This window comes from Hesperophylax consimilis, chromosome 15, assembly GCF_061612785.1.
Source record: "Hesperophylax consimilis isolate HC1 chromosome 15, BYU_Hcon_1.0, whole genome shotgun sequence".
In the NCBI taxonomy this organism is placed as follows: Eukaryota; Metazoa; Arthropoda; class Insecta; order Trichoptera; family Limnephilidae; genus Hesperophylax; species Hesperophylax consimilis.
The window spans coordinates 32326-56610 of record NC_142850.1 but is presented as its reverse complement, the minus strand read 5'-3'; the positions used below and the strand labels follow the sequence as shown (position 1 = coordinate 56610).

Genomic DNA, 24285 nt, shown 5'->3' with positions numbered 1-24285 from the left:
GGGTTTAGTTTTTCCTATGGGGAAGATTTAACCCCGTCAACAAAATCGGAAGCATAAAAAAAAATAAACCTTAACTAATTATTATATACTATTCTTACTGTTTATAAATGATATTGTAAATATATTTGATGAAGATATTATTGCGTTACTTTTCGCAGATGATCTAAAAATATTTAAAATAATCAAAAGCGCTGAAGATTGTATCTGTCTACAAAATAATTTGAACAGGTTAATTAATTGGTGTTCTCTTAACAAACTTCATCTGAACATAAATGTGTTATTCAATAATATTTTACAGAATAAATCAACCACAGACATAGGAATTAATATGTGCTTTTTATTGACTCTTCTTGGCTCTCCTAATCTCTTCCTGCATCTTCTTGCGTCGTCCTGCCCTATATTTGTATTTCTTGATTATATGCATGTAAATATCTACAAAATATATTTTTTCCAGAAAAATAAATAAATCATGCATTTAAGGGTTAAGCGCCCGCATTCCCATTTTCTATCGATATATAACAAGTTTCCAATTTATAACTCTTTAAGTTATAATTTAAATATATCTTATTTTTTAATATATGTAATATCTATACATTTGTTATACTGAAACGTTAATTATATGAAATTCCCTCGACAGAGAAAAATCGCAAAGTAAGCTCTGAAAACTATTAAAAACACATTTTGTTTTCTTATTTAATATGTTCTAGGCCTGAAAAAATTTACTGAAACTAAAGCATTTGTCGAGAAATTTTGGCAACGAGTCGTGCTTTCATATGTTTACCATTTTTGCTTAATTGTTTTAATTTTTTTTATATTAGCGGGGTCCCAATAAAATTCGTATTTACATATCTCCCTTTCAAACCGTTTCAGGTCATGAAGAAGTTGCTGCTCTGCTCGCCGTTTTTAATACAGTGGAATGAATTTTTTATCGTTCCAAAATTTTTATTTATATTTATTATATAATAAATTTATTTCTATTCAAAAAAATTATTTTTTTCTTTATTTAATTTTATCCTAATTGTTTGGATAAAAAATTGGCCTTCACATCCGAAGACTTTAGACGATACTTTTTTCATACCGATTCCCAAATCAGGACCTATTCGGGAAATTTTCGCTTTACACCATAAATAAATTACTCACTTTACACGATGACCATTTTCGTATTTTAGAATTTCATGGATAAATAGTAAAAGAATTTTTTGTACAAGTATATATTTTATTACATTATACACAATACAATTATTTTCAATATTTGTATTATAATATATGGATAGGAACATTGGAGGGGACCCACCATACAAATTCCGAGTCCATAAAAATAAAGAAACAAAACACAGGTTACATAAAATGTTACAAAAGTAGGTAACATAGAATATAAATTATTAAGTAAGCAAAATAGATCAACTGCTATATCTTTCAAATCAACAATAATATTGATAAAAAATAAAGATGAACACTAAGGACGGGTTGTTTCGGAGAATTTGAACAATTCATCAAATTTCAACGTTCATTTTCAAGTTTTGTGAAAGATTTTTTCAAGTTCTGTATTTATTTCAGTTTTGTCAAACAACTAGCCTACAAAGATATAATAACAGAACTTGAATAGGACTTTCACAGAACCCGAAAATGAACGTTGAAATTTGATGAATTGTTCAAATTCTCCGAAACAACCCGTCCTAACTATAATATTAACTAATTACAATATGTTATAAGTTTTCTTGTATTACTTTTTTTATTTGAAGAGATACGATTGTTTTGCATTTTTAATTAATCTGTAACATGTAGGAGACCTCGAGTAAATCATGAAAGCAAAGATTAAAGTGGTAGTACCATATCGTCTCCTTTTTGATGTTAATAAACTAACCTGATCTAAAAGTAGTTCTAAAGAGTTTTTAAATTCATATTCAAGACTACTGGCAGCGTCTAGTGCGGACTTTAAATAAATATGAGCTTTTAATAAATGATTATTTACAGTATTCTGACTCTTGTCTTCATAATTAACATTGTCATCTATATTAATATTATGATATCGTACCAACAAATTTTCTAATTGTGACCATAAACTCAATATCATAGTTTTGGGGAATAATCACTTCAATTCACTATGAGAAAGTTCATTTGTTCCGACAAATACTTTGATATTCAGATTATGGTCAACTACAACTTGAGAACTTAAATATAAATGTTTATCTACATTATCAAAGTTTGTGGCGTATAAATATGTTATGTCATTTATAGTTTTTACATTCCACTCACCGAGTTTAATTTTTATTTGCATATTTATAACAAAATCACTATAATTCACTATTGTGTCACTTTGAAAGAAAAGTTCAACTTCTTCCTCGTGTCGGTGTTTTATTTTTAACTTCATATTTTCGGGATTCACTCTATCCAGTGCCTTTTTCTTTGTTAAATAACTTGGCAAACCTTTAAAAATACTTGGTGTAGATCCGATGGCCAATTTTGGTTTTTTAGGGTGCGATATAATATCCTTTTTGTCAAAATGATTGATGCAAATGGCAGCGAAAGCACCTGGAATCCAATGTTTGCGAGGAATGGCCCTGATCCATGACTGTCTGCGTTCTTCCTCTGCTGGAAATTTGAAGATGGTAACCGCTCCTTCCTTCTTCAGAGAACTGGTGTAATTTGCTTTGCATCCGGGAACACAGCACTTATGAGGCATCTGAAAATAATATCCATTAGTAAATATATTACGTATTTTCAAAACAAATCAAATTTCACTTTGAAAACAAATCAACAATCGAGTTGAAACGAAGTATCATTTCCAAGTGCCTACTAAAAACGTGGCGGCTTATGAATTGCCCTATTATTCTCTCAGAAAGCTCTACACATGTTATTACATAGTACTATTATGTAGATTATATTATATTATCTAGTAAATTACACCATTTCTAATGATAATCTGTACAGATCCAAAGCTAAGCGTCATCCGCCATTATGAAAGTTATTGAAAACATCATTTACTACGTTCAAATTGTAAATATATTTAAAATGTCTTACCTTGACGATCGTATATAACCACCAACGTATTGTTTTACAAAAATGAAGTATAAATATTGCAGAAACGTGATGTAAAATGTAAAATAACTACTTCAATCAGTTCCAGTTGCACACACTTTCCAGACGCCTACAAAATCCATACTGGCGCATAGAAAAAAGCTACCACGAAGTCCCAAAAACAGGACTCTTTGAATGTCAGTTGGTTTTCTACAGCACGGCCTTCTATAGAGATGGCAGTGCTCGAACCGATTTTGTTAATCAAGATGGCGTCAAGCGAAGTTATTGCTGCGCGCGTCCCTATGATTTCGGACCTTTTACGGAACGAACTTTAGAATATGAAAAAGCACAAAAACCTTCTTATGTGGGCTAAAAAATGGAATATAAGGATTTAATTATACGGCGTTAGAAGATACCGAAGGCTATCGCAATCATTTACGAACTTTGGAAGAACAATTTGATGTACTGTTGTCTAAGATTCAAGAAAATATCCAAAAACAGGACACAGGCGCGCGGCTGTCCCAGCAAAAACTAAGTTACAAATTCAACGGGGGATTCTTCTTCAGGTCTGATGTATGCACGGAGTTCCAAAAAATACGATATGATTGTTTATAAAAGAAGTGTTCGTTGCAGTAGTTGATGCCCTAAAATTTGTTATGAAGGTAAAAAAAATATAATTTTTTGAAACATTCAGATATTTGTTATTTAATAATAATAACTACTAAGTTACAGTGACATTACAAAAATAATATTATTAATTGGAGTGTCACGGGCATTCTTATTTTTGTAAAATTCTTGCTATTGATCCCAAATACAGGGATGGCTTTGATATAGATCGATAAATCTAAACATCATGTCATCCGACCACTTAATACATTTTTTCATGACCGGAAGGGAAATAAAAATCGCAAGCGACTTGAAACATATGTTCACACGTTTCGATTCGGCGGGAAAATCGAACGATGACTCATACTTGAACAACAAAAGTAGACGGGCTTTCAATTTTTGTCGTGCAACTAAAAACTTGATCAACTCTGATAAAAGGCTGTTCACACTTGTCGATTAGCTTTCAAGTGTCATTCAACTCCGACTTGATCAACTAAAATCGCCCTGAGAGAAAGGGGTATTAGACAAACTGGATGAAAAAAGGTGTGGTCTAAAACGATCATAAGGCACGATTAATTTTTATTAAAAAAAAACGATTTATTAGATAACAATGAGAAACAAGTTTTTCAGTAACCGAAAATGGAAAATAATAAATTTCAATAGCTATTATGTTAAAAAAACGCATAACCTGATGTCTTTTCTCTGCGCCATGTTTTGACATAACAATTTTAAATAGAGGTTGTTAATTAAAAAAAAAAAAACAAATGAAAAAGCAATTTTTAATTCTAAGATTTATGTTTTTGGTTAAATAAGCGAAGAAATAATACTAACCTTAAAACATTCCCAGCAATAACAATGGCCGCCAAGTGCACAATCGTAAACATTAAAATGCCTTGTTTTCCATTCCCGGAAACTGAAATACTTACTTCTCATAATTATCTAACTGAGACAAAGTATTTTTTTCAATGTGCTTATTAACCATGTACCATACCTTTTTCGTATGACAATATATTTTTTTGCAAAAATAGTACCTAAAAAAAAAAAAACTTTCACCTGAAAGGGGTACCTGCTTACCGGAGTAAATTATAATACTTCTATATAAGGCAACTATTTTGATCTTATTTTGATCATTTTCATTTTAGCTTGACAGTTGGAATTCTATGATGATTTTGTGTGGCTTTTCAATTTGCGCTGGACATGTGTAAAAAATATTTACGGAAACTATAACCACCGTTTAAAGTGGCATTTTTGTCTAATCGGAAGTGCGGCATATATGGAATAACATTTTTTCATCCGTTTATGAAGGAAAATGTATAATTGGGTGTTACATGTTACAGCTACATTCTGAAAACGATTATGGCCTCTGGAGGGAGCGATCGCCAAACAGGCACGGTGCCTAAAACAAAGGCTCGAAATAATTCCAATGTTCCTCAAGAAGTTGTCACACCTACCCGTAGAGATATTCACTCTACAAATATTATGACGGTAAGCAAAATATTTGTAGACACTTTAGAATCATCAAAATTGCATACTGAACTTGCAGTGGTGGCATTTCGTATAATTGTGTGCAATTCATATTCCACCGGTGCAATTTGTATATCAGATTGAAAAGGCGGTAACTGTTTGAATTTTGCTGACTTAATGCCAAACTCTCTTACACGCTTTTGCCACACGAGACTTCTAAATTTAGATAAGTTTGCTTACGATGTTCCAAAATTAGTAGGCAGTGCATAGAACACAGTGTAACTATGGCCAGGTTCTAGAATTCGAAGTTACCATTTTGATATAAAAAGGACCTTCTTGAAGGTACGGTATTTGATAAAATGTTGTTAAAAAGAAGCCTTAGATATGGTGGATTTCACAATGACAGTAATTTATAAATACTCCCAACTTGTATTTTTAACAAAATTGCTCACCCTGAGATATGTTCTCAGTGTTAAGTTCTGTTCTTATTCGTGTTAGCAATTTGTTTGACAAATTACAATTACGTGTCTTCCTACGTGTTAAAATATTTTGTGAATGTTGTTATTAATAGGTATATCAAGTGTCTCGCCATAACACATTTACATAAATTCACATGAATGATTCACATTCTGCTCTCAGCAACATTGTGTTTATAATTGGGTGTTTAATAACATTGTATTTCCAATAACAGACATCTGTGGATTGGCTGTCAGTATCCGAACATAATACGAGATCATCACAGAACAAATCCCGCAAGCCGACCAACATACCAACAGACAATGATTTCGCTGAATTAGGTTGGTATTCAAGTCTATATAATATTTCCCATGATTACTCAATTAATGTTATCACATGTATAAAATAGTGTATTAGTATTACATTTTGTATTACAACCATATTATGTTAACTGAATTATTTACAAGTAGATTGTACTTGGAATAATTTTGAATAAAGTTTCCGAATTCCGCCTCACGCTTATTATGCAAAAAAATTAATAACAGCACTTGGTTTCAACTTAGTTTATGTCTGGGGAGATGGTAAAAGATGCATTGCATTCCATTTTTTCTCAATCGAAGTTATGTTTGAAGGTTAGGAAATACGCATAAATTATTAAAATAACCAAAAAATTTACAACCTAAAAACCTTTTTTGTTGTTTGTTTTTGGGGTGTTATGCCGTGTTGCGCTAACTCCTTCTTTAGCCGACGTTTCGGACAGCGTTGCAGTGTCCATCATCAGGGCAGATCCGGTAGATCCGAAGATGTGTGATGTGACACATCTTCGGATCTACCGGATCTGCCCTGATGATGGACACTGCAACGCTGTCCGAAACGTCGGCTAAAGAAGGAGTTAGCGCAACACAGCATAACACCCCAAAAACAAACAACAAAAATGCTTTTGGCCGTGAGAATCTAAAAACTAACCAACCTAAAAACCTATTTTGTTTATGTTTTACATCTCCACTGACTTAAATAGTTATTCCCAGTAGTAAGTAAGTTGAAATCTAGTGTTATTTTTTTTTAATTGCATGTTGAGGCGGAATTCAGCAACTTACCTAATTTTGTATTGAACGTTGCAGTTCTCTTTGTCTACTTTAAATTTGTTTATTGTTAATTGACACTGCATGGAAAAAATATTGATAGACTGTGAATTGATTATTAATTAAGTAGGTAGGTATTTAAGTACCTACTTACAAATATTATGATTTTACAGGAAATTTTGCTTTCGATTTATATAAGAGAAGACTAGAAACATAATTTGGACATGAGGTCCGGTTCTTTGAACTGCCTGTAACCAGTGAGAATATGGCATCCCCAGTTGTAGTGTGTTGTGGGGCTGAAAGTACTGGGGAGGGGAAGGAGTGAGGAAGAAAAAGCTTTAAAAAAAGTTTTCAAAATGTTTCTTTAAATTGGTATGAAATTTTTTGAAGACATGACTCATGTGCAGTATTCACATAAAAAAAAACTTTAAATATTTATGCAGAGTGGATGCTATGCCCAGTATTGCCCTGGAGAAAGACCACCAATCAGAATAGATACTTTGCTTGAACTGGCTTTTGGCCTTGTTTGGTGACTAAATCTGAATATCCAAGTACTTTCCCACCTTCCTCTACCCTTCTCCTTCCTCTGCTCACTATCCATTGGGATGCTGTAATTCCACTGTCTCCAGATGGTTGGGAGCAGTGTGGACTGTTGTGCTGTATTCACATAACAAAATGATGCATGCATTATGTTGACGTGTCTCCACCTATTATTGTGGTCTAATCAATGTATCCACCTAGATTCTTCCACGACTCACGAAGGCGGCAGCAGGTTCGTGCCAGTCCGCCCGCAGCCCCGCACTCTGGTGCTCCGCCAGCGCGACCTGCTGGACAGTGCCGAGGAAAGCGCCCCCTACGGCAGCATCCTAGGGGGACACAGCCCCCACACCAGTCACACGGCTATCATGATAGTGAACCCCACCACGCCAAACTCTAATCAGAATATGGTATGAGCAAGATCAACATTCCCAGATCACAAATAACCTGAAAATATTTGAAAAACTCCTACTACCATCATTACAAGAGGAAGATGTGGCTTGTACAATGATGGAGGACTTAGGTAGCGGCGGAATTGAACCCACCACACCTGCGTGGGAACCTGATCCATTTTTTTACTCGGCTACTTATAACTGGTCAATTGTTTGTTATATTTTTTTTATTTTTTTTATTTATTATTTAACATTATAAATGATTACAATATGCAGACTTATAAATAATTTTTTCGTTATTATTCTATTTCTCCATAAGTTGAGCTCCAGGAGCTCGTGTTTATGGGAGGAGTCTTTACATTTAGTTCTAATGATTTTTTAAACAATAATCAAAAACTTTTGAAATAAATACAAACATAATATTAACATGGGTACACAAATTAGAAAATTGTTTTTTTAAAGATAATTAAAATAATACATCTTTTTACAGATTAAGTAAGCGTGAGGAAATTAAGGGTACAATATATCAAGAAAATTTTTGAAAAATAGTTTTTTTTTAAAGACAATCAAATTAATATATATTTTTTACAGATTGAGTAAGTGTAAGAAAATTAGGGGTACAATATATCATTATCCAATTTGAGGGACTTAATTAACTTTTTGAATTGTTCATAATTCACAGTTTCGGTTACACTAATTTTATTTTTGGACAATAATATATTGTACCATCTCACACCTAAATATGAATAGTGGTGCTGAGCCGTGGTCGTTCTAAGCATAGGAATGGCTATTAAGCCATTAGTTTTGAATCTATTGCTTATGCTATCTGAGGGGTGCATTTTATAAATAAAATATTCTTTATAAATTTGATATAAAGCGATTCTCTTATACAATTCTGTTATAGATGGTACATTGAATTCCTGAAATATCTCTAAAGTAGGGAGTCATATGGTTTTCTAAGGATGATTTTTATAATTATTCTTTGAATTGTAATTATTGGCTGTAAAGAAGCCTTAAAAGCCCCTCCCCACCCAATAATCCCGTACTGCAATAAGGACTGAATTAATGCATAATAAACAATTTTGATAGTTTTCTTATTTAAAATATTTTGTATATTATAGAAAATATAGATAAGTTTTCTTATTCTTTCAACAGTGAGATTAATATGGTCTTTCCATTTAACATTTTTATCTAGATACCAAGATATTTTATATTGGATTTATGATTTAGTTTCGCGCAGTCCGTATTACATGTACCGTCATTTACACAATTTTTAGAATGAATTGTTATGTTAATTAGGTTATTTGGCACATCTTCTTGTAGAGTGAAAGGAATACAATATGTTTTTTCTGTGTTAAGTGATAATAAATTGCCATCGAACCAATTTTTTATAACCTTCATATCCTGATTCGCTGCATTGGTAATTTCGATCCATGTCTTTTTTTCGATAATTATTGCAGTGTCGTCAGCAAAGGATATAAGTTTACCATTAAGTGATAATTTAAACATATGGTTAACGTAAATTATAAATAAAATTGGTCCAATAACAGTCCCTTGGGGAATTCCAAATTCTAAAGTTTCATCTACGCTAAGTGAGTTATTTAATTTTACTTTTTGGTTTCTTTTACTTTTTTTCTTAGATGGCTTTGCAGCCAATACCTTACCTTACCAATAATACCGATATCATTTAATTTATTAATTAGTTTTGTATGGGAGATACTATCAAAAGCCTTACGTAAATCAATGAAAATGCCAAGGCATTTATTTTTTTTATCTAATGCACGGTATATAGTTGAAGTTAGTTCTGCAATGGCATCATGAGTGCCTAGTTTCTCTCTAAATCCAAATTGGCTAGGACTAATTATTTTATTGTTTTCAATATAGTATAAAAGTTGCTTTTTTACGATCTTTTCGAAAATTTTTGCAATGTTTGAGACAACAGATATGGGTCGATAATTTGATATTTCTTCAGGGCTGCCAGATTTAAAAACGGGTGTTACAATAGATTTTTTATAAACGGAGGGGAATATTCCACTATTTAAACTAATATTTATAATGTGTGTAATTGGAATGCTTAATAATTCATTATAATTTTTCAATATTTCTACTGTGACTCCATCAAACCCTGGTGCAGATGCACCTTTTAATTCACTAATAATATTTTTTATGTCATCTGTTGTTACCGGTTTGAAAACTGACAGATTATTTTGTTTGTGACAGTCCTTTTCGAAATTATCTATTTTATAATTTTCATCGATTCGTGTAGCTAAATTTTGTCCGACGTTAGCGAAATATTTATTGAAGGCATTAGCACATTTTGTCGGTTCCATTAGGGCATTAATAGAATTTTTTCCGATATTAATTTTTTTAATTTGAGTTTTTTTGTTTTTTCTACTATTTATTTCATTTATTGTTTTCCATATATGTTTTACATTTTGTTTAGCCACATAAATTTCATTTTTGTAAAAGTTCTCTTTAGTTGTTTTTAGTAAACAGGTTAATTTGTTCCTAAATTTTTTATAATCTGTGTATATTTTTTTATCTAAATGAAATTTCTTTGTCAAGCGATATAACTCTTCTTTTTTTCTAATAGACACGATTAAGCCATGTGAAATCCATGGTTTTATTTTTTTGAATTTTGATTTAATTTTTATGGTTTTAATATCTGTTGATGCTGTAATATAATTGCATAGTATATTATCAAAAATATTTGCGCATGTTTCAGCACATGTTGATTCTAATACGGAACGCCATGTTTCTGTTTTTATTTTTAGGTTTAATTTATGATGGTTTAGTGAATTTTTTGTAAAAGTATTGCATTTTAAATCAATATGATTATTAATATTAAGTTTTTGTATATAGATGCAAGTGTGATGATCAGTAATATTATTTTTTAATATTATCGTGTGTAATTTGTCGGTATCTTTAGTGTTACTCCATATGTGATCGATACAAGATGGACGTTGACCCGTAATTTCTCTAGTATATTTATTATGTCATTCTCGAATTGAATATGGAATCATAGGATGGGGATCTGCTACACATACGTACCTACACAACCTGAATACGATTCAAAAAGGAATCATAAAGACCATATTGAAAGTACCAATTAGAACGCCTTCAATTGAAATATTCAATTCCTTTGACGTACCAAATGTACAGCAAATATATGCCAAAAATATATTATTGAAGCTCTTCAAAAATAACAAATCCTCTACTAGACTGTGTATGCATAACACTAGATCGAACAAAAATGATATAAAAAATATTCCAAGTTATAAAACCACATTCGGACAAAGAAACTATACATACTTTGCAACAAAACTCCATAACATCCTTCCCCAAGACATAAAACTAATAAAAAATCCTAATGAATACAAATCATTAATAAAAATATGGCTGAAAGAGGTCAATGAAGAAACCCTAATGAAAACACTAAAAACGATATAGAAGACACTAAAAACGACATAGAAGACACTAAAAACGACATAGAAGACAAATAAACCATATTTAAATAACTTTAGTCCGCCTCGGCACAGGACCCCCTAGTGAGGAGGACTAAGAAATACAATATTTTATACTTAATTTCACCATTATATTTTGTATGTAACAATTATCTTATATAGTCGCTAAAATTAAAAAAAAAAAAAAAAAAAATTTATACACAATATGAAATTCATTTCCGTCATATAATTGATAAATTCAGTTTTTATTCTGTTACTATTTTCGTTTGAAACATCTATGTTGAAATCGCCGATTATTGTTATGTTCTGTTTATTTTTTTTTGATAAGATAATGCTTCTCAATTCATCCATAAATGTGTACTCGTTTGATCCGTGTGTTCGGTAAATTGCAATAATATTAAAACACATTTTATTTACATTTAGATTAATATCTAAGCAATTAACTCGCTGCATAGGTACTTCTTCCACTGCGATGTTTGAATGGCAAAATTTAACAAATACAACAATACCACTATTTCTATTAATAGCACAAGATGTTGCGAAGTAGGTATATTCTGGTATGCAAAATTTATTGTATACGTTGGTGAATGCTTCAGTTAAAACTATAACGTCCGGTTTATGATTTAGTAAATTAATTGAGAGTAAAAATTCATTGAAATTTTGTTTCATTGATCTGATATTTAAATGGAGTACAGAGAATGAATTTGTTATTTTATCCACGATTTTATTACAATCTTTTAAAGTATGACAAATATATTCCGAAATATTAAGCGTTTTATCTAATTCCTCAGTGAAGAAATTATTCATTTTTAAAGAAATAAGGAAATAATATTGTTATAACTAATTGTCAAAAATGAATTTGATTTTGATGACAAACTATAAATTAGCAGCATATGTTCACGGATAATATCAAGGTTGACTTGAAATAGATTTGGTGACAATATTGAACAACTTAGCATTATATTACTAGTGATGATATTATAAAGATGATACATACTATGTAGTATATTAATTTTGTTTTGTATAAATAATATTTTACAAACATTAACACTTTGAGAGTAGGCTAATATTTTAATGCTTTGTTTTTGTCTTAAAATTTTACAGAAATAGTTAATTAAATATTTTTTGGATATTACTGATAAATCGTTATCTCTTCGATGGTAGATTAATAACATTGAAATGTTTCTCAATTGTTTTAAAGTTTTAGTATTAATAGCTAAATTGTGCGAAAAGTCAGAAAAGTGTGAAAAGTCAGAAAACAAGCGTATTTGAAACAAAAATATAAATTTTGGTATTGAGTTTTTAATCTCGTTAAGAATTTTAAAGTTAGTTATTAAGAATGTTAAAGTAGGTACATACCTATTCATAATTTATACGCCCTTGGGCAATAGTCATCATTTTTTTTAAATACATACAATTTTTGCTATTTGCTTTATGATTTGTATCGTTTGTTGACTTGAAAGTGTTGTTTTGGAAATCACAATTTTTGCATTTCTCTTCTTTGTTTTTATTGGGACAGTCTTTCCAAGGATGGTCCATGGCGCAGTGCAGGCACGAAGCATTCTTGTCCTTATTAAAACAGTTGACAGCTGAATTTCCAAATCTCAGGCAATGGAAGCATTGCATTATTGGATTAGCATCCTCCACCCGCACTCTGTGGTATCCAATATTAATTTTCTCTTTAGAAATGAGATATTTCCTAAGTTTTCCACTTGTTTCGACTATATAGTTTGTAAGATTGTTTTGTCCTTTTGGTTTAAGCATTTTTACTAATTTTACTGAGTTTTTCGGATTTTCATCCATGATGATTTTAATTCCATCATTTTGGGTTTTTAATGATTCTATTATTTCTTCTTCTGATAGGTCGATAGGTAGGTTTCTGATGAATAGTTTAGGATTTTTTTTTTCTAATTCTTTCGCGATCAAATTATTTTTGAAGACTATATTTATTTCTTCTGTTAGTTTTTTTGCGTGATCATTTTTGGGGCAAGAGATGATTAGTTTCTTATTTGATGCTTTTTGTACTCCATTTACTGCAATCCCCAAATGCGATGTTTTAATTTTTTTAACTATCATGTCTCGAATATCATCAGAAGTTGTATTAGTATTTTCACTTGCAATTATTAATGAGTATTTGGCCTCTGGTATAGGTATTGAGAGGGTTGACTTGTTGTACGTTGTATTAATTGATTCCTTTTTTTCCTTAAATAATTTTCAATTTTTTCTGAATGTTTTTCTTCATTTAATATAAGTTTATTTTGTAGCTCAATTATTTTTTCTTGTAGTTGAAGTTTTTCCTTGCACCATATTTCCTCTAGCTGGTGTATATCTTGTTCTATGTTACTTCTTTGTTTTGCCTCTTTGACAGATGAGCATTTTCCAATTTCAATTTTAATTGAGTCAATTAATGATTGGACACTTCGGTCCATAATGAGTTATTTTTTTGCGGGCTGTCTGGTGACTAAACGCAGCCAGCCTGCTTTATTTTTGCAACAACAATATGTTAAACTGGGTATCACTGTGGTTTGTGGTTACTGAGTTTATCGAAATTTCTGTCCGTGCGAGCTGCACGGCAGCAGAAACTAGACTGAGTTAGTAACTTATGTATATAGTTAGCTATTATTCATGTATTATGTTACACTTACACACATAAATTGTCAATTTCCTTTGTAAAAGCCTGATAGGGCGCCAATGAATAATAAATAAATAAATATTAATCCTTGGTGTGCGCAGACTCGAATTTGAATCCTGGATTGTGTACTTTTTAATAAACACAACTTTCATAAACAATAGCTCTGTATAATAATACTAGGTTATCCATGTCTATTTCTCTTTATGTACGTAATATAAATATTCATAAATTCTTATTTTATTGAAGCACTATAGACAGCGCCGCAATTAGCTTGCGTACACCAAGGGTTAAAGGATTTAAGAAACTAAAATACATTTAGCCCTTTTTGATACAGTTTGATATAGGCTTTGAACTCTGAAACAACTTTCACAAGTCACAATAATAAACTCCTCCCAACCGTCTGGAGCCAGTGAGACTATGGTATCCCCAATTGAGTTATGTTGTGATGCTGAAGGTAGTGGGAAGATGAAGGAGATGGGAAGAGGAAGGTGGGGAAGTACCTTAATTCCAGGGAGATACTGAAAGTATCTACCGCCTTGGAACGTGCCGCTAACATACTATGTATTATTTTTAAATTAATAAATTATTATGAAATAACCCTAAATAAGTTAATTTGAATGAATTTACTTCGTATCCACTCAACCACAGAGGCCATCAAATAGCCAACAAATGGATGATAATTATTAAATTACAAGACATTTACAAATAAATATTTTATCTTATATTAATTATAGTCTAAATTGTATATTTCGTCATTCAGAATAGTTCGGGTTCGGGCGCGAGGAACAACGTGCGGGGCTCCTCGTCGAGCCGCGAGGGCTCCTACAGTAACACAGCCCCCGTGTGTCCCCACCCGGCCGGCGGCGGCCCAAAGCCCACCAACACCGCCCACGATCCCCATGATTCTGTCTACCAGAATGGCGGCAACGGCCAGACACACGGCAATGAGAATATGGTGCAGAATCAACAGGAACATAACATGGTATAATATTTTAACTTTTTGTGAAAATTTAGACAAAGAGCGTTGTCAAATGTGGTGGATAACAATGATATTGATGAGCTTGTGGAAGAGCACACTCAAGAGCTGACCACAGAAGAGCTTATGGAGTTGCATTGGTTTCACACCAAGAAGTTATGGAGGTGAGTTTGTTAGTGGAGGAGGAGGAAGTAGCAGAGCAACAGTTTTCTGGCGCAATAAGAGAAATGCTAAAAGCATGGGAAACTGTTGCAACGTAATTATTTAAATAAATGTAAAAAAAATTGGGTATTTTTGGCATGGAATGCATTATAGTATTTTACATCTCTAAATAGTATAAACAAAGTCACTATCCGCTTCTCTGTTTGTGAGCTTAGTCCTTCTAAACTATGCAACGGAGTGTGATAGGGTTTTTAGTATCATTTAGAGTTTTAGAGAATTTCTTCCGGAAGGTTTATATATATAATACAAGGATATTTTATTTATTGAAAGTAGAGAAAAGTCGAGCATCACCGACTACATGTCAGCTAGTTGATTTATATGGGAAAAATTGTTTGGTTTAATGAGTGTTTCACATAACGAACGAATGAAGCTCATTATGAGAGGTTCTACTGTATATCATCACTTTAATTTGACAAGGTTGTAACTGAACATTACCTTATTCTGAGTTATGGGGTTCCAAACATTACAATGTCAATTTCTCATAACAATTGCTAAATTTATGGTTTGATCTAATGTGTTAATAGTATTTTAGTTCTTCACTACAAACAAAGAAAATAAATGTACAAATTGGATGTATATTTTTATTCTTGAACATACCTACTTGTGAAGTTAGAACCAAGTTCGACCAGCAAGGACACAATACGAGGGTGGTCTGAAAAGTTTCCGACCTAACAATGAAACAAGAATTTTTTTCTTTATTTTTCTACATGGTCTCCTTGTAACTCTACACACTTCTCCCAGCGATTCTCCTATCTCTCTAACCCGTCCAAATAGTAGTCGGCGTTTTTCTCTGCAAAATAATTGTTCACAAAGGTGATTGCCTCCTCATCTGGCGTATAATGGTGTATCCAAGTTTCATCTACAGTAATTAATCGGCACCAAAACTCGGATTTATTGCGCCTAAACTGCGCCAACAGAGCGTTGGAAATGTTCATTCGAACACGTTTTTGGTCTAACGTGAACAAACTCGGCACCCAACAGCTTTCTGTACAGCTTTCTCATGTCTAAATCTTGATTTAATATGTGACAGACATGTTCTTTGGACATTTTCATAACCTCTGCTATCTCTCTCACTTTAATTCGGCGGTTGTCTAACACTATTTGGTGAAGTTTAGCAATGTTATCGTTAGTAGTTGCAGTTTTTGGACGTCCTGAACGTTCATCGTCTCCCATGCTCTTACGGCCACTTTTAAATTCAGCTTACTAAAATTTCACTGTGGTAAATGATGTCCCCATACACAGAGTCCAACTCATCTTTGATTTGCGTAGGCGTATTGCCTTCAAAAACAAAAATTTAATAACAGCTTTATACTCAATTTTTTCCATTTTCACGAAAACACACACATCGACTCACTCAAACGACTGTAAACTAAAAACTGCACGTCCAAAATGGCCGAAACTTTGGTGAGTAACTGTCAAAAGATGCACAACTACATTCACTAACTTTTATTGACGAGTACCGCCATCTTTGCGTTGAGGTCGGAAACTTTTCAGATCACCCTCGTATATAATTTTACAAGGTTATAACGTCCTTTTTGATCCTTGTTCAACTGACATTTTGTTCCTAACTCACAGTTAGAAACAAAATGGTTTGTTTCAAAGTTTTGTTGTGTCTTTATTTTCATTATTATTAACCCTTCAGGCATCTGACATATTGCCCGTTATATTTCTTAAAGATGATGTCAGAAAGTTGGAGAACAGATCTTTGTCAAAATAAATTAAAAATAAAAGTCTGATATTAGAACTCTGGCACATTACTAACTTTGTTAATACTCAACAGAATTACTTTTGGACATAGATATGAGCTAAAGAAACGGTTTCCCATTCAAAGGTTATTTTGGTCCAAATTGTCAGTTAGAACCTTGTCAAACCATAGTGACGATGTGTATTTATTAATGTTATTTGCATAGAATTAATATTAAAATTGTATGATACCAATTTAAGTCGGCAGATTTCCAAAATAATTGGATTGCCACAACTAATAAAATCAAATTGTCAACAATTCCAATGATAATGAGTTCTTTCTGCAATATTTTCGGGAACCGGATAAAACAGAACGATGGCAAAACAGAACAGATAAAATAATAGAACAGAACAAACAGAATATGAACAGAACAGATAAAATGACCGGTCAGTGGTTGAGTGGGCATAGCGCTTGGGTCTCACCCGAGCGTCGCGTGTTCGATTCCTCGGCTGGCTAAGTCCTCCATCACAACACAAGCAACATTTTCGGCTTTCTGTGGTGGTAGTAGGAGATTTTCAAACATTGTTGGGTTATTCGTAACCCGGGAATGTTTGTCTTTCTTTAAAAAAAAAAAAAAAATAGGTTAGGGGTTAAATTAGTTTAGTTAGGTATTTTTTTTTCACTTCTCCTAACTTTTCTGTTTTTTGATGGAATCGATATTTTCAACGAGATGTTTTCCATGATCAGCTCCCGCGGACGGAGGCTGCGCGTTCCACCGGAGACAGCATGGTGGCCGCCTGCCCTGACACGGCTCGTGTGGAGCAGCGTCTCGGACAGATCCGAGAGTACATCCGTGTCACCTCCACCCTCGTGGACAGCATGAGGAACTCGGAGGATGAGGTGAGCCATTCCCCCATCAGATTTACTGAAGCTCATCCGTGCAGATTGCCCAACAAACTTATAGTAGCGTGCAGGGGGGCTTTATTCAAACTTAAAGTATTACTTTGAAGAGATGCGCCAGTGCCATATCTTGCCATGAATTCTCAAGAATGTTATGAGTCGGATTGGGTTATCTAACTAACTAACCATCACACTGTTTCTCTGCAAGGGAGGCAGAGAGGAAGGACCGCCAAACAACTCGGTCTTGGCACACACTCCTTGCCCCATTCACATTCTTTCTCTTCTATTATTCTGACTCTTGACATGGCCCAACTCAAGTATCTGGGCGTCCCTGACTTCTTCTACCATTCACATTTGAGTCATATATTCTCCTTACACTCCTTTCTTCGTTTATTCCCTCTACATGCCCAAACTAGTGATGCAACGGAAGTGTCTGAACGGAAGCAGAAACGGAAACAGATGTCAAAAGTAAATCTTAGTGGAAGCGGAAGCGGAAGTGAAAAACTTGCGGAACTTCTGCAGAAGCGGAAGCAGAGCTCTGTTGCATCACTAGCCCAAACCATCTGAATGTCCCTTTCTTAATCTTACTCATTTCTCACACTATCATACGTGGTTTTACCACACATACACCTCTGCCAGTTCCATGCCTCACTGCCATACATCAGGGTAGGTACCCACACTCCATTGTTGTTCAGTCCTCTATTAATGGAGTTATGTACCTACTCTTACCCTTCTTTCATTATCACTATCAGCCTTTCCACTTCTTCTCTCCAAATACACAAACCCTTTCGCCTGCTCCATGTATTCATCATTCACAACTTCTCAATATAAATATAAAATAAGCATAAAAAGCCAACTACTGAAATACTAGAGCTATGGCTACCAAAATTGTTATTATATTATATTACTAACCTGACCCAAGTTATTGTATTCTTATCACTACCTAACCCCGATAATTCGAACCCCAGTGATTCGAAAAAATGCGTAATTGAAATTTTCGCCAGAAAATTATTTTAATACATAATGTTTTTTAAATTCGAAGTACGACTTTTTTTTAAATTTCGATTTATGATCAAATATATTGTATTTTTACGATTTTACTTTGAAAATTTGAATCTGCGAAAAACTGGATATATTTCGTTTTAGTATGAATTTACTTTGAATAACTGAACTTGAAGGGCCGACCGCGACGGAAATCAGTTGCGAATATTCGATTTACACGGGAATAAGTCGTATTATTACGAATTTACACCAAAGAACCTATTCCGAATTTAAAGAGACGGCCGCGAAACTTGGTTTTCGCCACTTTTTTTGTTTTCTTAAAATTTCAAATTACATGAAAATTCATTAAGTCTCCTGGATTTCGAATTAACGGGGTTCTACTGTAATAGGAAATATTATCATGTTATTATAATGTTATCTATAGAATTAAACAACTTCCTTACTTCAACCAGTTGAATAATGTACGTCGTGAAATAAATTTGATGTTGTACAGTTACGAACAAGACTGATCTCGTTGAGGCGCTGTAACGATTTGCTAATGGGGACGGTTGGGAGTGTTTGCCAGGAGCCTGAAAGAGGTGAAAGGGAAGAGGTCGACAGCGACGTCGCAGACCTGATGGCAACCCTGAGCCACCTCAAAGACAGCGAGAAAAAGCTGGAAGACATACTAACAGCATATGGTGATAAATGGTCAGACGATGAAGATGAAGGCATCCTGGAGACTAAGGCTGTATGCCACGAACCTGAAACAGCAAAGACTTCGGAGTCTTCTCAAAATCAAGATTCTGAAGTGTCCATTCTGAAGGATTGGACTCCTGTGAGGTCCAACGATAGTGTGACTATCACCGATGTAACGGAAGCCAGTGAATCTAGCTTGAAAGACCAGGTGAATTATTGATGGAGCTGTACTCAAAGCTTGGACAATTCCCGCTACCGATGTTTGATTTGTTTTGCTGTTTGGTTGCTGTGTTTTTGCATGATACAATGATACAATAACCCTTATAAATGCGCAAACATTACTTTTGGATAGTTAAGGTTTCATTTGTAGGTGTTTTTAGATTCACTAATTCAAGTTAGAGGTATGTTGATCTTTAACCGTAACCGTTGTTAGCACAAAAAATAATTGTTCTTCAATGACCAACAATATTGACTGAAAAGTCAGAAGGAAAGTAGCCTCACGTAAATCACCTTCTTGGTATTCTGACAAAAGGAAATACGCATTATATAAGTGATAGTGATAAATTAAAAAAATATTTAATTTCACCTTAATTTTAAAATCTTATCAAGGTAGATGTAACTGGATGTGCCGGGTGACATTTAAATGCTAGAAATCATTTTCAAGGTGCATTTAACAACAAAAGAGCAAGGACACCTACCAATTTGTTTATGACTTATTTATAATGCAATGAAGAGAGAACAAGCCGAATATCTTAAGTTAAGAGTCCATTCGATTTTAACAGATTAATTAACATATTATAATCCTTATTCTCTTTATAAAAAGTGTTACATATTCCCTTCTGCCCTTTTACAGTTGGTATATAATGTGCTATATTATTGTCATAGATACTAAAAACAAATTGATATTATTTGAAATAACAAATGTAATTTGATTTTCTTATCATTATCAACGCTTAATAGATATCACTTCTGCATTACTGAAATGTTTGATAATTTCATTGCTATACCAATGCAGGCTGACATGTTCAACAAAGCAAAGATGTTCTTGTCAGCTGTTTTATTCTAAAATATTTGTGTATAATTGTTTTCTTAACCTTGATGTCTTGCAAACCTAACGTTTTGGCCTCTTTTTGAAAGTGTATATACAAATAATGTTGGTTTTACACAAGATGTGTGTTTTCGTGTCACCAATTGTGTGATGACCTGATTGTATGATTGGATTGGATTAAATCTTTTTAACATACTCAAATAACACGCAAGATAAAACATTGAATGTATTTTTGATATAAGTTTGGTGCCATGTTCGACAAACAATGCAATGTACAGTCTCAGTTTTAAATATATAGTACTTTAATTAGTTCAGATTTATAATTCGCAGAGAGATGCAAGAAATTCAGAGACGGTGTTGATGTATTTTGTTTGTGTTGGGACATGTTCAATGTTGTGAAACCCTATCCTTTCTTCCTATCAAACTGGAATCAGTGTTGACCCCTTTATTGTGATAATTATATTTGTGGTAACCCTGACGTTGCATGCCTTATAGGAGGCTATCCCTCGCCCCCCCTCCGCTCAGAGCAGCGTGTCGGCGTACAGCGACAATGACCTGTGGCAGAACGAACTAAAGGCGAACATGGAGATATCGCAACTGCGGCTGGCAGCTGCTTTACAAGAGCAGAAGAGACTGCTTAAGTATCAGGTATGTGTTCTTATATATTTCGTGTAAGTATAATACTGTAAAAAAATTTTCAGGCAGGAAAAATACTATCTTGGGATATTTGCGCTCTTGCTTGCTTATGTACTGGGGATGGTTCATTTGTGTTTTGACTTTAAGAGTACAAGCAGCCTATTGGTCAATTTAAAAAATTGAAAGCACCAATCAATGCGGCTTGTGCTGTTCAACTAAAAATGCCAAAAAAAACGTATTTTGAAATTATTGGCTCATACGCTGTATTTATTTATTTATTGCATATCACTATACATAAAACACTTTTTTTTTCTCATAAAAATCAACAATATTGAACTTACAACTTATCCAGCTCTCTGTCCCAACAGCTAATCAGGTTGTGAGCATTTTTTTTTGTTTTTTATGTACCACCCCCCCCCTGTAATTACACAGCATTTATTATGTTCTTCTTTATTCTACGTTTAATTACAATGAATTTATCCTTCCAGGCCGATGCTAAGGAGCAACTTGCTGAGATGCATCTCTCCCGCAACGGCCATCAGGAGCATCACGCGGGGTCCTCGGGGGGTGACCTGCACGAGCATCAACAGCACCAGGGCTCCTCGGGACCTTCCAACTACCATCACCAGCCCCTAGCCCATCAAGGTCAGGCTGCCAGGGTTTACGGCTCTAACCAGATCGGAGTGGCAACCACGCTGCCTCACGTGACCGATGGAAATCAGCACAACAATAATGTAACCATTATTTCATTTTAAAGCTAGATGATCACAAATTTCCTACTATTTAATATGAAATTTTTCCCATAAAAATCTATGTAAAATACGATAATGCATTCCACGGCAAAAAATACTCAATTTTCTTTGTTTTTATGTTTATTCAAATAAAACTACATACTTATAAATTGTTAAGGAGCAACCTGGAATTCAATGTCGATTTGCAAAAACAATTAAAAAAATCGTATTAATATTCAACATAAATAATTTACCATTGTTTTTGCCGACGCTTCAAACTTTGGTGAAAATGTGACATAGCATTATAATTGAATAAATTTGCCACCTCCTGGCCAAAGTTTCATCCAAGCCGAAGTGAGGGTCCTCTTGGTAACCCCTTCCCACGCCTTGTCAATCATCTTGAGACAAGTAACGATGTGAAAGTAATCTTTCCAAAACTCTCTGACAGTGAGTTTTTTTTGTCTTGATTGACTTGTCCCAGTCATCTCAAAACAACGCTCGAACAACAGCAAGTTGATACTATGTATACAGACTTCTCTGAGGCTTTCGATCGCGTAATACACTCAATTCTTTTAAAAAAGCTCGTCCTACTTGGTATACACAGTGACCTGCTTAGATGGATTAAATCTTACATTAGTAACCGTAATCAGGTAATCTTAATCAACGGTGTCTTCTCAAAATCTATCGAGGTAAAATCTGGTGTCCCCCAAGGGTCCTACCTAGGTCCGCTAATGTTCAACATTTATATAAATTACATTGAACTATATGCCGATGACATGAAAATATTCAAAGTTATTCGATCTCTTTCGGACTGCGAAGCGTTACAAAGTGTCTAGATATCAATGTTTCTAAATATCACACTATGACATTCACCAGAAATAAACACGTAATTAAGTACTCATATTCACTCAACAATGAACCTGTCATCTCTAAAACGGAATGTAAAGACCTCGGCGTTTACCTTGATAGCAAACTTATATATAATAAGCACATTGACTATATCGTTAATAGGTCGTATAAATATATTATGTACCTACAAATTCAACAATAACTTTGAGTGTACATCTGAAACTTTGCAGCAAAGACGAGTGGTAGCCGACTCAAAATTTATACACAAATTTATAAACAATGACATCGACTGTACCGAACTTCTGTCCCTTATTAACTTCAACATACCTTTGAGACGTACACGACATACAGTGCTATTCCACACGCTTAATTATAAAACAAATGCAGCATCTAATTCGCCAATTAACCGAGCTCTTCACACTCTAAATAATATTTGTCTAAACTCTAACATTGACATTGTTTCGGATTCACTGCCCAAATTCAAATGTGGCATCATGTCGATAATTTAAACTGTTCAATGCGCATACATACAGACACACACACACACACACACACACACACACACACACACACACACACACACACACACACAAACACTCACACATACATTACACACACTCCTATATACTACACACGTCAGCTGGTAATTAAGGAATAAACATACCACTTATCAAACATTACAAGGAAACATATCATAGGTACTCAACATGAAGTATCTTATTCCTGTATATTGTTTCATCTCTGTAAATCATGTACTGTTTGTTTCTATAATATAAAAAAAATAACATTAATTATGATAATGAAGAGCATTCAAAACATCCAAAAGTATTCCGAAGAAGGTTTTGAACAGGATAGTAATGTTCCTTGTGTAAAAAGCAACAAGGAATCAACAGGTATACGGTTATGGGATTCAGGGAACCATTACATTAATTATGACATTAATTTTTTTAAACGATCAAATTTGATCTTTTGGTGGGAAGGAGCTTATTAAAAAATTCCTGATTTTAATACAAGGGTGATTTGAGGTCTTCGCTCAGCAAAAAGACAGACGAAATGATCTTCTCTATTACAGTAGAACCTCGTTAATTCGAAATCCACGGGACAAGAAAATCAAATTTCGAAATAACAAATTCCCATGTAATTCGAAATTTTATAAAACATATTAAAAAAGACGCCAAAAATCGATTTCCTCAGCCTCCCCTTCAAATTCGGGTAGTATCTTTCGAGTAAATTCGTATTAATATGAATTATTTCCGTGTAAATCGAATTTTCGCAGCCGAAAACAGCAGCGGCTCAGTTATTTAAAGCAAATTCGTAAAAATACCACACATTTTTGATAAATCAAATTTTCACACCCTTTAAATTCATAAAAATACTATAGTATGTATCGCGAAATCTCTATTTCCGTGTAAATAGAGATTTCGCAACCAAACCCTTTAAATTCTGATATTTGGTGTAAAATTGTAAAAAATACGAAATTTTTCCGCGTAAAACGAATTTTCTCGGCCCTTCAAACTCAGATAATCTAAATAATTTCTAAAAATATGACATTCCAGTGTAAATTGATTCAGATCTACAAAATAACAATACTAATTAGGATGATGATTAAAAATAAATTTTTCGGCATTTTACCGCCACGGCTGTCTTTCAAATTCAGACTTACGAAATTTTATGATTTATTTTCGCAAAAATCGAATTTTTTCGAATGACGGACAAAAATAAATTAACAAAAATTATTATTAGTTACTACGTTACCACTTTATGAATGCTCAGTGAACCATATTATTGTGTTCAATTCAAACTGAAGAATTAATCAGATAGTTAGATCAGTTAGGTTAGATTGGGTTGGGTTGGGTTGGGTTGGGTTGGGTTGGGTTGGGTTGGGTTGGGTTGGGTTGGGTTGGGTTG

At 33.5% G+C, this 24285-nt stretch overlaps 1 protein-coding gene across 1 annotated transcript in view; it reads left to right on the top strand.

The window, feature by feature from the left end:
• Nucleotides 1-4787: 4787 nt before the first annotated feature.
• LOC149417141 (uncharacterized) overlaps nucleotides 4788-24285 on the top strand; it is a gene marked incomplete at its 3' end in the record, with an annotated part of 51816 nt that continues 32318 nt past the window's right edge. The window contains 8 exon segments of the mRNA XM_089640547.1: nucleotides 4788-5109; nucleotides 5780-5885; nucleotides 7368-7573; nucleotides 14412-14633; nucleotides 17281-17433; nucleotides 18929-19321; nucleotides 20657-20809; nucleotides 21286-21531. Of these exon segments, the coding sequence (XP_089496673.1) occupies nucleotides 4981-5109; nucleotides 5780-5885; nucleotides 7368-7573; nucleotides 14412-14633; nucleotides 17281-17433; nucleotides 18929-19321; nucleotides 20657-20809; nucleotides 21286-21531 (1608 nt within the window).